At 37.9% G+C, this 12,833-nt stretch overlaps 3 protein-coding genes across 6 annotated transcripts in view; 1 reads left to right on the top strand and 2 right to left on the bottom strand.

Moving 5' to 3' along the window:
• Positions 1–1,966: 1,966 nt before the first annotated feature.
• LOC109861111 (coiled-coil domain-containing protein 43) lies at positions 1,967–3,665 on the bottom strand. Its single transcript, XM_020440629.1, has 3 exons — positions 3,155–3,665; positions 2,171–2,559; positions 1,967–2,080 (listed from the first exon to the last, which is right to left on the bottom strand). The coding sequence occupies exons 1-3, from the start codon at positions 3,317–3,319 to the stop codon at positions 2,008–2,010; spliced, it is 627 nt and encodes a 208-aa protein (XP_020296218.1). The 5' UTR covers positions 3,320–3,665; the 3' UTR covers positions 1,967–2,007.
• A 929-nt stretch (positions 3,666–4,594) lies between these two features.
• Positions 4,595–12,833, top strand: part of LOC109860820 (probable ATP-dependent RNA helicase YTHDC2) — a 42,319-nt gene continuing 34,080 nt past the window's right edge. For all 4 annotated transcript variants that reach the window (XM_020440216.1, XM_020440197.1, XM_020440202.1 and 1 more), the window contains exon 1: positions 4,595–4,710. The gene's annotated coding sequence lies outside the window, so the exon portion shown is untranslated. The remainder of the gene's footprint in view (positions 4,711–12,833) is intronic.
• On the bottom strand, positions 4,914–11,361 carry LOC109860854 (glutamate receptor ionotropic, delta-1). The gene is made up of 9 exons (XM_020440234.1): positions 10,884–11,361; positions 10,336–10,409; positions 7,804–7,980; positions 7,407–7,633; positions 7,209–7,318; positions 6,804–6,997; positions 6,490–6,598; positions 6,183–6,372; positions 4,914–5,908 (listed from the first exon to the last, which is right to left on the bottom strand). The coding sequence occupies exons 1-9, from the start codon at positions 10,954–10,956 to the stop codon at positions 5,401–5,403; spliced, it is 1,662 nt and encodes a 553-aa protein (XP_020295823.1). The 5' UTR covers positions 10,957–11,361; the 3' UTR covers positions 4,914–5,400.

Genomic DNA, 12,833 nt, shown 5'->3' with positions numbered 1-12,833 from the left:
AAAGAGAGAGAGAGAGAGAGGAGTCAGGAAGAAAAGGTTTTTCCTCTGACTTCGGTTAAGGGATACTCCGCGCGGTGTAATATCCGTTATATATATATATAGATCAGTGTGTAACTAATTAAATAAGTTTTAACGACACGATTAGAACGCTATCGAAGTAAATTAGTGTAAACGTGCGTGCGTGACCCTTTTCCCCTTCCCAGATCGGATAATCGCGTTCAACAAGAAAACATCTCGAACGGTGTTTTATCGCAGAGAGTTTTGTCGCTACGATGGTCAAGTAGCCCTCGTAGATTATCAGTAGGACAATCATATAGAGTTACGCGTTTGAGTTACGACGCGCTAGTAAGTTTTCATTAGATGATAGAAAACGATCGTACACACGAGGAAAACGACAGAGGATATTTCTCGTTTGCGATCGTTCATACGTGAAACGATTCCTTAAGTACGAACAAGGATTCAGATTCGAAGAATCGTTATCATTTTAGAGTATTTTAACGTCGACCACACACAGATGCATGTTGAGCGACTTACGATCTCGCTTGTCCGCTTAGCCCGCGGGCTAAGCGGAGGAGATTTCGCCACGCGAGAGTTCGCGCGAAAATAAATATTTAAAAGCGCAGGGAGGGGAAAGGAAGTGAGAGAAACGATTCCGACAAAAGGAAGCCAGGGTTAAAAAAAAATAAAAAATAAAAAAAACAAAAAAAAAATAAAAAAAAAAATAAAAGAGTAATTTGTAATTTGGCGTTCAACTGCGGATATCTTGTTGTTAATAAACGTGCAAGTGCAAGTACGTCAATTTCTGCCGAGACTTAATTAGCAAATCGAGAGAGAATTGCTAAATAATAAAAATGATTATTAATAATGACATTAGTATATATATATGTAATGATACGATAAGATACTGAAGCATCATCATCTTTTGTATCATTTGTTCGTTTGTTTTTATCTTACTGCGTTTGTCTTTCATTATTAATGCAATACCAAGATGACTCGGTTTCGACTCGGTATCTTGTGTGTAAATATATATACTAATAAAAAAAATTACAAATATATGAAGAGCACACTTTGCAATTCCCTTTTAGTTCGTTTCGCACTCATGATTTTCCTTCAATCTATTTCTTCCTGTTTTTTTTCTTCATTTCCGGATTTGCACGATACTGAATATTGTACACTGCGATGCGTCAAACGCCTTCAAGAGAGACATCTAGAGCGAGAAGTCTCTACTTCTCGTTCAAAAGACATTGAGACATCGCAATTTACACGGACCTTCAGTGATATAAATAGTTTATTTAACATATATGTACTAAATACATACTTTGTATAATGAAGTTTTATATAACGCAACGCTTTAAACGTACTAATGAGTGAAAGTTGTGTCGATATTCAGAACCGTTGTTGTTTTGAACTAAACACGCAGCGTGTTACGTTATTTCTTTATTTAATACGTTTAACTTTTCATATACAAACTTAATATACACTCGGCACAGAGTTATATCTTTATAATAAACTAAAGGGAGATAAAAAAGAAAGTCTCATTGTCTTATTCTAATAAAAACAACATTTTTTAGATTGCCAAAATCTTTCTAGATTTTGGCCAATATAAAAGAAGACCAATATAATACATAGATCAAGTTCTGAATATAGACTGTAAGATTTATACATATCAAAAAGAAGTAAAAAAAAGTAAAGAGTAAGTAACAAACCTTTCGAAGAAAGGGACAGTAGTTTAGAAAGACAGAAGGCACCGGATGATTCAACATCTCGTGAAGATATAGACAGCTTTCGTGAATATATACGTTCGCGTATTGAGTCTATAAATCCGTTTTCTAATGACAGGCTATCACACATATGCTTCTAACGAAAATAGAATCGACTGACTTAAATAATTGTTGGAGATCGTTGCATGCACGACAATATAGACGTATATAAATACGACACATATATATATATGCATTTGATAATCTTCAATGTTGAGGTAAATCTTGCGTAGATTTTGTTTCGATGCTACCTACGTCTCTCTCCCTTTTGGGTTTTTCTTTTCTCCTTCTTTTCTTCTTTCAATTGCTTTTGCTTTTCCCTAAAACGTACATGCAAGATTGTTATGTAAAATGTTTCACGGATGTAACACAAATGATATACTTCAATTACTATTGTCTCTATTCTCTACCTGTCTTCTTTATCCTTCTCCTTCTTTTTCTGACTCTCAAGTTTAGCTTTTTCTCGTTTTTCTCTTTCTTGTTGTATGATTGTCGCTACGTTTAAATTTTTCTCGATCCCACAGTCACCACCGCTCGCTCCATCTTCCTCCCCATTTCCCTCGCTATTTTCTTCTTCGGACATATGACTGTACTGCGCCAATATGGCTTCTCGCAATTGTTTCTCCTCTTCTGTGTAACATCTCTGAGTTGTCGTAGGCAGACTCTGTGATTCCAGCATCCGGGCTAGTCTGACGTCCACATCTTCGGCTGGTACAGAGGCTACAGCTACATTGTTAGCTGGAAACCATTCTGCCCATGCACTTAAGATTTCTGCTATGTGTTTGCCAATATTATCTTCCTATAGAGCAAATAAAAAAAGAGGATCACATTTATATTAACATTATTCATTATTACAGTATTTATTCAAATCAAATTCAATATCAAGTATTTTATATTTTAATGTAATCCAAAAGAAAAAGATACAGCAAGTTCTATATTGAATAAAAATACATACTATGCTTATTATAACAAATCTTGCACAAAATTTCACGTAATCATGTAACCATCACTGAAACACGTTAAATAAACCTTCATTGATAAAAACAGAGAGATCTGAATTTTAACAACTTTTTCGAAATAAAATTGTTACACAATATCAATTAAATTTTTATTCTATTATTAATATTTTATATATATATACGTGTTTATTCTATCCTCCTCTCTCCCCCCATAATGGCACCCAATTGTTTGTCCGATAAGCAACAATAAATGACAATCACATCAAGAAATAAATCGGTAGAAATGTACACAACCTAGTGAAGATTCTCGAAGATAAGTATACGCGAGACGAAAGTACGTACTTTTGCACCGGGTCAGGGATCAAATTTCGACCGGTTGATACGATACGCGCTCTACTCCTAACCTCCACATAGACCGGAGGTCTCTTCGCTTACCGTTATGCCCGTGAGTATGCTCTCGAGTGCCTCGGTCTTCTCATCCTCGGTCTCGTCGCCCTCGAGAATACCTTTAATGTAAGTACCGAAGACACTCTCGTCCGTGTTCAACTCTTGGAGCTTCTTGCTCAGCCAGGCATCGAAAGAATTCGACGCGACCGCCATACTTTCGCGAGTTTATCACCCGGCACTTCTCTTCGCGCGCTCGATTAGGATTCGAAATAGAAGAAGCAACGCACCTCCCTTATGCTCTCGTTTGTCGTCGGGTCCGAAAATAGATAGCGCCTAAACTGTGCTATCACATTTTGACACCGGATGTCACTCGCCAGTGATCGTGGGTGATCATCTCGACGACGACGAGGACGCCGACATCACTCGGAATCGTCGCGCATTTTACCTATACCCTACTTTCGCGAAAAATCTTGCGCTCTTTTTATCTCACTCGATCTATCCGGACGGAGAAAAACTGAGGAGAGCGAGGTCGCGAACGCATTTCAAGTATTGCCCCGCCCACGAGCGTCGCACTGTCTACGTTTTGTGCGCGCGAAACTACGCGAATTAATCCATTAAATAACAAATTCTACGATTGATTCGGTTCTGTTCCGTGCTTGTTGCTTACGTGCGCGCGCGCGCTCCGCCGCGCGCATCGATTCGAGAATCGACGTCGCAATACATCGCGTCTCGATACATCGAGGATTAGGCGGGCAGTCATGGCGGACGCGCGACACGGATCGGAATTGCGCTCGCGAATTGTCCCGTGTTTCTCGCGTGATTGTCATCGTATCCCGCGCGAACATTAGCCTTACGTGTGTCCTGAAGTATCGAGCGTTCTCTCTCGAGTGTGTGACACGTAATCAGCATTTCCTCGGTCATAATAACAATCGGCGAGTTTTACGGTTAAGATTGTCTCTGCGCGAAACGCGCGCGCGAGATCAAAATGGCGACGCGGAGTGTAACTACGACTTCGACTTGTGCCGTAAATTTGTCGCGAATTATTTCATCGCGCGCAAATATCGGCGGTACGCAAAGTGTCGCAAAGTGTATCGGACGTTTCCGACGCATATAATCGCGCTTGATGGCAATCGTGCGATGAAACATGATAAAATCTTCATCGCTGTGTGAAATCGCCGTCGTTCGCGCGAAACGAAGTTTTTTTTTCGCGAGAAATGTCAACGTCGGAACAAAGTTGACCAAATTTGACCATTGGGTTTCTTCGTTTCGATTGGTTAAATTCCAAATTTTCAATCTTTGGGCAACGCGGTTCTCTCTGTTACGCGCTCTGCTCACTTGGTGCGCTATCATCCCTTAAGAATCGAGTTTACTTTCACATAAATTTTATAAGAAACTCTATGACTCTTTTTCGTCGCGCCAACTTCAGATTGTCGAATCGCGTGGAAAATTGCTCGCTTTTGCTTTGTCATCGATGTTTGCCGACGTCGAAGGAGTCGCGTTATCAATAATGCGAAAAAATTACAGTATGCAATATTAATTGCAGCAACATTCTTCTTTGCGCCGCATGCCTACATCGATGGACGACGGAGGGACCGCACAACGGGGTGAGCGCAAATGTTTATGTCAAGTTTTTAATATCACTTTATTTCTATTTCTTGACTCTTTTTTATAATGCACATTTCGTTATTACTGATATTAATTCACATTGGAATTTAATTACATTCACAAACAAAATAAATTAAAAATTATATTCAAGCACATTCTCTGCATAACATCCTGCAAAACGGCTCGACTAACCCGATTTTAATTCATTCATTAAAATAAATTAAATTTCTTCAACTACTGTTTTAACGTAAGTGTTGGCATAAATGTTATTAATAACGCATCGATTTGCAAGAGTCAAAATAGAGAATGCTTCATTGTCTAATTTCTTTTGTATTCGTTATTTATTTTTTTTGTATTTATTATATAATACACCTTTGCAGGCTCGTCACAAATCTGCGGTAGAATGATGTGCAATAATATAAAAAACAAAATAATATACTTTTATTTCACTGTAAAATTGTTCACGCAAGTGAATACTTATTATTGTTACTGTTAATATTTATTATTGTTACACATAGAATCTCTCGTATCGGTTTACACAATTGGAGATTGATACAATGTCACGTCTACAGAACGTGATGCGCGTTATCGATGATTTTGCGATGATTTAAAAAACAAAATTTTTAAATATGTAATAAATTGCATTTTGACTTTTCACATAACACGTACTTATTTAATCTTCTTTTTGCTTATGCCGTGTATTGGAATAAAAACGCTGATGGCGTGCGGATAGGTATCAATCTTTGATCGCCGCTACGATCCATGACGACGTAATAATCGCGTCCGTTGATGGTCTGTTTTTTTCCTTGCGCGATACCGTACGGTATGGTTTGATACATAGGTCGCGGGCTTATCTTCTGCAAGTTGTTTCGTTTGCCGTCGCTCAGATTATTCTTCGTAAAATTTACTAATTGCGGAGTCACAAATACCGATCGTTGCTTCGGTCTGCGGAGCGTCACGCTGTTCGTCTCTTTTCGTCGCTTGCAGACGTTCGCGCCCCATCTGAGCGTCAACTCGAGAATAAAGACTATCGTCGCGATTGCGTATCCAATCACCACGAGTTTGAAAGTAAGCGATAGATCTTTGAACGACAATCGTCTCTCGGTGGATTGCAGATCTAACGGACATATGTGCGCCAGTGGTAAGTTCTTGAGTTTCTCACGTTTTATTATACCGGTTTCCACAAGAGCCATCAGTCTGAAACAGAGTTCAGAGTATGTTGAATCAAAATAATTTAGATTTATACACGTGCGTGTTGTTGAGTAGAGCAATTAGATCATTTCTGAGTTATCTAAATTGTTTGTTCACACGAAGTACGGATACACAATACATTACAGATTTACATAATTGATTTTTAGAAAACAATTTTAGCAGTTTTATTCAACCATCACTTGATTATTATTAAGAATTTGATGATAATCTAAGAGAGATCCGCATCGTGTTTTCCGTTGCAAAAGTTCAACATGCTTACGCTTCGTTAATCGGTTTCACAATGGTGGAGTTCACGGGGAAGGCAAACGCTCTGTTAATTACGCGAAGTGCGCCGGGCATAAGGACGTACGTGCATCTGTTCGTATAACTCAGCTGCTCACGAGTTTTATTGATATAATTTTCGAACAACAGACTCTCCAGATAATGCGTTTCTCCGAGAAACAGTTTGTCTGGAAATTAACGTCATGATTTTAATGTTGTAAATTAAACCCACACACACATGTTTTTCGAGATACAAAATTTTCGAGAACTCAAACGCATTCGCGCGTTATAACAGTAACACTCACTGTTCTTCACGGCGTTGAAAATGTCCTTAACCGGATACTCGTACGTCGAGATAAAATTACCTCTCGTCAGTCTCGTAGAGTTCATCGCAGATAACTCGTCCAAATGATGCTGAAAGAATTAGAACAAAACAAACTATGTGACGTTTGATTCAATTGATTTAATATTTGTTAGCTAATTACCGAGACGTAATAAACTGATAAATATTCGCGACAGTTTTTGTCAATTTCAACTCGCGAGAAACTTGACACCAGAGGAAAGATATTTTTCACGAAAATATTCTTCTTCCGAAAATAAATGTCACGAAGATACTCACTTGAGAAAGTAAATAGTCGATCGTGCGCCCCTCGAAGGCGACCCAGCGGTAACCCTTCCTTACTATATCGTCAATGTTCTTGATCGGCAAGGTGAATTGTGGTTTTGTGAGAAACGCGGTGAGATTTGCCGTGTAAAAAGACGTCAGTATCAAGATGAATATCCACCACGTGGCGAACAGAATTCGCGTCGAATCTATATACGCGTTTTGTGATTGCAGACAATAACATTAATATTTTATTTGTACAATTAATTTGCATTACACGCGTGTGAGCGAAACCGATTGTGCAATTAAAATTGCGATAAATGCGATTTAAGGCGGGAAGGAAAAGAAACATTTTGTGCGCATATCGAATTCGAGAGATGTCACTTATAAAAAAAAATCAGAAACACGACTGTCTCGTACCTGTCGTCGCGACCATGCTCGTTCCCTGTTTCAGCATAGAGCAGAACACAAACCATATGCAAGAAGGAAAGCTGTAATTTTCGGAATTCTGATCGTTCCACAACTTAGCTCTGCAAAACGATATAATAATTGAAAACTGCTGTTTAAAACGCGCTTCTCTCAAACGCACAATTGCAATTTCGTTGTGGCTTTACAAACCTAAATCTGGCGAAAATGTAAATTACGGGCATTGTGGTGAGCGCCGCGGCCAGAACCGATAACCAGACAGTACGATCGAACGGCGCAAGTAGCCCGGTACCGGTTGTGGATTCTTGCGGTCGTTTCATTAACGCGGTTATCTCGCTGTGATCCAAAGCCGTGCTGAATGTGCAATATTCCCGCAGCTCCGGCAAAAGAGGCAAAAACGCCACGGCCATATCCACCGTCTGTACGAGTAAACAAAAATTCTCTTTTTCCATTTAGAAAACATCAATTCGTTAGTACTTTTTTTTTTTTTACCGCGAGAAATGTGATCTATTGTTTTATAAAACCACTAGGACGATGTGTATTGACAAAAGTAACATTGTGAACAATCACAAGAGAAAAACCTTTTTACCCTGTCGTGAAGCAGTTTCAATATTCCACGTCGTTTGTTGCCGAGCACGTGTTCCTTAGGCGGCACGATAGTGTAGGTGAAATTTAATTTGGAACTGAGCAGCTCGAGTAAGTAAAACGCGTAGCCTTTACCCACCCATTTTCCGTTCTCCATCGCCAACCCGGAAAATGGCATGTCCTATAACAATTTCGATATTTTACGCGGCGTGTGTGATAAACATAAAATTACACGACCTCTACGAATTAACGAACATTACACGCGTCGTGTAAGCGAGATGGGAGTAAAAGATAAGGGAGAAATTTTCCAAGTTCTCTCTTACGAGCTAAAAGTAACGAGAGACTGGTTCATCGATATTAAATACGACGTTCGTTTAAATTGTGGGTCGTAAAAAAATTAATCTTATTTATGGACGTAATTATTTCTTTGTAAAACGTGGGAAGATCGCGCGTTTAAGTGTCTACCCTGTTGACGTGTATAAAAGATATTATAAAAATATTATATCACTTGTGTATATCTTTTTTTCTCAAATCTCTTTAATGACGCTTAGACTCACTCTCAACGATGTTTTAATTATCATCTTTACGCGCTCATTATCGCAATGTCGCGATCGTTTCGTGCGCGATCAACCTCAATAATTACACACTCGGCTCGAAGCGCTTGTATATTTTAATATTCGATATGCGCGACACGCCACAAACACGTTAATGAGCGTTATGAAAATTGTAAGAGATGCGCGGTATAATATCAAGAGATATATGTACCCACGACAAGCCTGTGACGCGCAATACTTATTAGCAATCGCGATACTTGGTAATGCGACAACTCGAACAACACACTGTATTTAGTTACTCGATTACGCGCTCTTTGTTTTCCGAGTCACGCGAAACACGCGATACCACCAGAAAGAAAGATATCACTCGAGTGCCGATTCTCCAAAATTATCGCAATTGTTGTCTCTTTTCGTGTTTTCCATATAAAAAAATTTTCTGTTTTTATAAGATGATTTTTTTATTAAGATGATTCCGCACGAAGAAACGTGGAATAACAAGATTTTTCTTTAACATAATTACTGAATCGAATACAGAGCGATAAAAATCGACGAATATATGCACATGTGAAAAGTCATACGCTTATTCTGTATTATTTATCTTCGTTTTTTATCTTTATTTTTTTTTACAAGAGACACGAACGTTTTTTCCGCCTCAACGTCTACCATAAGAATCGATTCTTTTTCTAATTCCGGGTATATATTTATGTTTTTCTTCTATGAGGATGTAAAGGTAATCTAACGATATGATTATAGGTATTTATGAAAATTGTTTAGGAAACATTTACACGTTGAAGATTGTTATTTTTACTGAAAGATCCTAACATGCTAAGTGCACATTTGGACTGTTTCACGTCGCGTGTTGTGTTTTTGTGATTCTAGGTTTTTAAAATATCACCTCGGAATAAAAAGAAAAAAGTCAGGGACATCATCACCACAAAAAAAGTAGGACATTTCGGTGATCAATAATCATCATGTGACAAATTGTCACTTAAAATGTGACACAGTGATGTGAGCATTTTTTTTCGGCAATAATTGTTTTGCACATATCTCATTCGATATGTATGTAATTCTTTTTCTTTTGATAAACGAGATACATAAAAACACAACTGTTTAATTATCAGATTCCTTTCTTTCTTTAATATCGTAATAAATAAAGTGAGTCACGCTGAAGAAACGTGCTAAACTAAAAAAAAAAAAACGATATTTATGACTACGCTACAACACGCGAATAATTAACGTAAATGAAACGAGTCTGCACAGTAAAATTAAATATCGCTTCGATGCGAATGACATGTAAAATTACTCAGTGACATTTGCGCCGCTATCGTTTATTACCGAGCTCGTAAAAATGCGCATTTTATGTCATCGTGAAGAGGGCAATAAAGCCAAAGAAAGGTCTGAAATGACCACCGCACAAAACATTTTGTGTTTAATAACAGTCACTAAGCAAATGTCACCGAGCAAAGTTTGTGTGTTTTAGTTCGTGTAGTTGAAATTATTTCTTGTTACTGCAATAGTTGATTTTTGACTATTGAGTTTTTATTGTTATTTTTTAGGTTCGAGTTTTTAATAACATACAACTGTGTAAAAAAATATGTTCCACTAGATTAACAGATTAATTGATCTTCATGCTGATTGAGTAAATTGTGACAAAATATATGTCCAATTACTGAAGCGACTAGAAAGAAAATGATACACTATATATTGTTTTGAATCTTTTCGATGAACGTTGATAAATTGCTTCAATGGCATTAAACTAGTTTCTATTTGTAGCAAGCGTCACAGTCAATCATTTCATCACTGAACTCATTCTCAAGCATGGGTCAAAATAAACAGTGAAAGTTCTCGTTAGTAGCTTCATTACGCTGTTTGCGATACGTGTTTCAATATATATTTTCAATTTTGCCAAAAACCTGAACTCTGATAAATATAAGTATTTTGCTTTTTGCTTGCACACACGCAATATGTAAATTATAACTCACATTCCATGATGTTATTTTCATTTCCGCGGGTATTGTTGATTTTATTGAATTTTGTTTGTCAGTCGTCGTATCATCTGAAAACATAATATCCGTTTTACAAACTTAACGCTAATGATATGTCAAACTGCAGGAAACGTGTCTTTCCATTTATCTAGTTTGCTAGCAAAATGCTATTTTCCAAACACACGGTATTGCACGAACTTTTAATTTCGCCAATAAAATTAGAACAAAATTATTTTTTTAATTATGACAGTATTATTATATAACAATATTATTTCTAGTAAACGATCGCTCTCTCTCTCTCTCTCTCTATCAGTTAAAAGCATCGTGATAAAGTTTTTTTAGATTTTGAACCGAACAATCCTTTGCGTAAGGGTTTCGTCACTTCAACTTTCGTATCGTGTTTATAGACTTTCTCTCTGTTTTTACATAAAAATTTTTAACTGTTTGATAGTAAAGAAATAATTCAAAAGAATATTCATTATTTTTGATAATTTGATAGAAGTTGATTAAATATTTCTTTATCCTTTTGTGACCGTTTTTCTTACCTTGACCGTGACCGATGTGATAGCACGTTGTGAACAAAAATGTGCTGAGTAAAAGTTGTCGGAAGCTGCGCATTCTTTAAGGGTGTCGTTTTATCTTATCCGTGCGCATCTTGATCATCAGATTCTCCCGTAGATCTCATCTGGCCGGAAATGCTTCGTACGTGCGGCATTACCAGCAGCCAGGTGAATCGATACTGACACTCGTCTACTCATCCTGACTCGGACGACAGCAACGTAGTGACGAGCCATTTTATGTCAGCGTGTCACGCGACCATCAAAGGTGTCCGAAGAGGGGAAAAAGGCTGACAGACACCACGATGACGTCCCGTACGCGCGGGCGCCGTCAACCCCGTCGACACATCCCCCTCAGTTATCTTCGTGGGTAGAGTTCTCACAGCGATTGACGTGTTGCTTATTTTCGCCAAAATGTATGTACGTTGCTTTTCGCTCAGTTAAGAATCAGATGCGACAACCGATGATATCAGGTACGTGCGATTTCTCACACATGTCATTTTGTGATTTTACGTGCGTAGCATTAATATATACATATATATATGCATTAATAGCATATATCATGTAAAAATGATTGCGGTTGAGAAAAAAGTTTAGCAATTTTGGTACGTGTTTGTGTTTATTGTTATCTGTGAGTTATTATTTACATGTATATATTTTTTAGAGAAATTACTTATCTAATTTAGAGATCACGTATAATTTGTTTAGATCTTGCTTTGTAAAATGCGAAGGAGAAGTTTAATGACCGAGAAGCGTAATTGTATGTGCGAAATGATTTAAATTTTATAAAAAACAAAATTATACATTAAATTCTCGATTTAGTTACTAGAGGTACGGTTCAAAGTTTCACTGCAAATGTTTCGTAGCATCATTCTATCTTTATTTTTCGTTAAATGTAGAATAAAGATAGAATGATGCTTCGAACCATTTGCAGTGAGACTTCGACCGCACCTTAGAAGTAACTAATTTGAACAGAGAGTTCCCCTCATGCATGATACACCACACACTATTGAGTGAGGGATTGACGACGTTAAATATATAATGGCTAGAAAAATAGACACGTGTACATCTTGTCACGCACGTCGTATCTAATAATATTTCACACAATTTATCTGTCACACAATGCCGTTGTTCTGTTCTTTAACCTTCGAACTTCTCTCTCTCTCTCTCACCACGAGAATCATCTTGATCCGATCTCTCCAAGCGGGTGGACAAGAGCAGAGAAAAAAAATGCGGGATAGGTCTATCTTTTATTAGTCTTTTCTTTTTGAAAGAGAGAAAAAAATCGATGCGCTCCTCGCACGCTGAACTGCCGATCGTGTAAAAACGAACGAATTTCGTTTACCCACATAGTATAGTACGATGACACAATCATCCATCACACCGATCCATTTCCATTTCTGATATTCAAATTTCTGATATTCGCGATAATACACAACAGTTATATCCCAGAGAAAACACGACGAGCGCGCGATATTCCAAAGATAAACACCGGAAGATTAATGTTCGCGAACGGGATGTGTGAAGTCGTCCTCTTTCTCCTCCTTCTCTCCCGCGAGGGAGGTGTATTACGTTATATCAGTCCTGGCGCGAAGGTTGCGTTTAGAACCGTGTGTGCCCGATCAATATACGCATCATTAGTAGCATCAAGCAAATAATCGTGTGAATCATCTGTCAGAAGAAATTAATAGTGATATTATTAATAAAGTGTGCCGCGCGCACACGCGGTTTCGGCGCGTAAAAGCCGAGTGTAAAGCCGAGTGAGAATTGAGATCATTGAGACTAATTGTTCTCGTGTGTGCATCTCGAAAATAGAACAGAACGGATACGTGTAAGAGGGAACGTGGAGATGCGGTCGTGGGAGTAAAATCAAGAAACAAGAGAGAGACTTTTCTTGGGAACAGTTTCCATTGTTTATCGTTTAAGTTGAAGTACATC

The sequence above is a fragment of the Pseudomyrmex gracilis genome, unplaced genomic scaffold, assembly GCF_002006095.1.
Source record: "Pseudomyrmex gracilis isolate BER0280 unplaced genomic scaffold, ASM200609v1 scaffold_8, whole genome shotgun sequence".
Lineage (NCBI taxonomy): Eukaryota > Metazoa > Arthropoda > Insecta > Hymenoptera > Formicidae > Pseudomyrmex > Pseudomyrmex gracilis.
The sequence above is the reverse complement of the archived record's forward strand: the minus strand, read 5'-3'. Positions and strand labels throughout refer to the sequence as shown.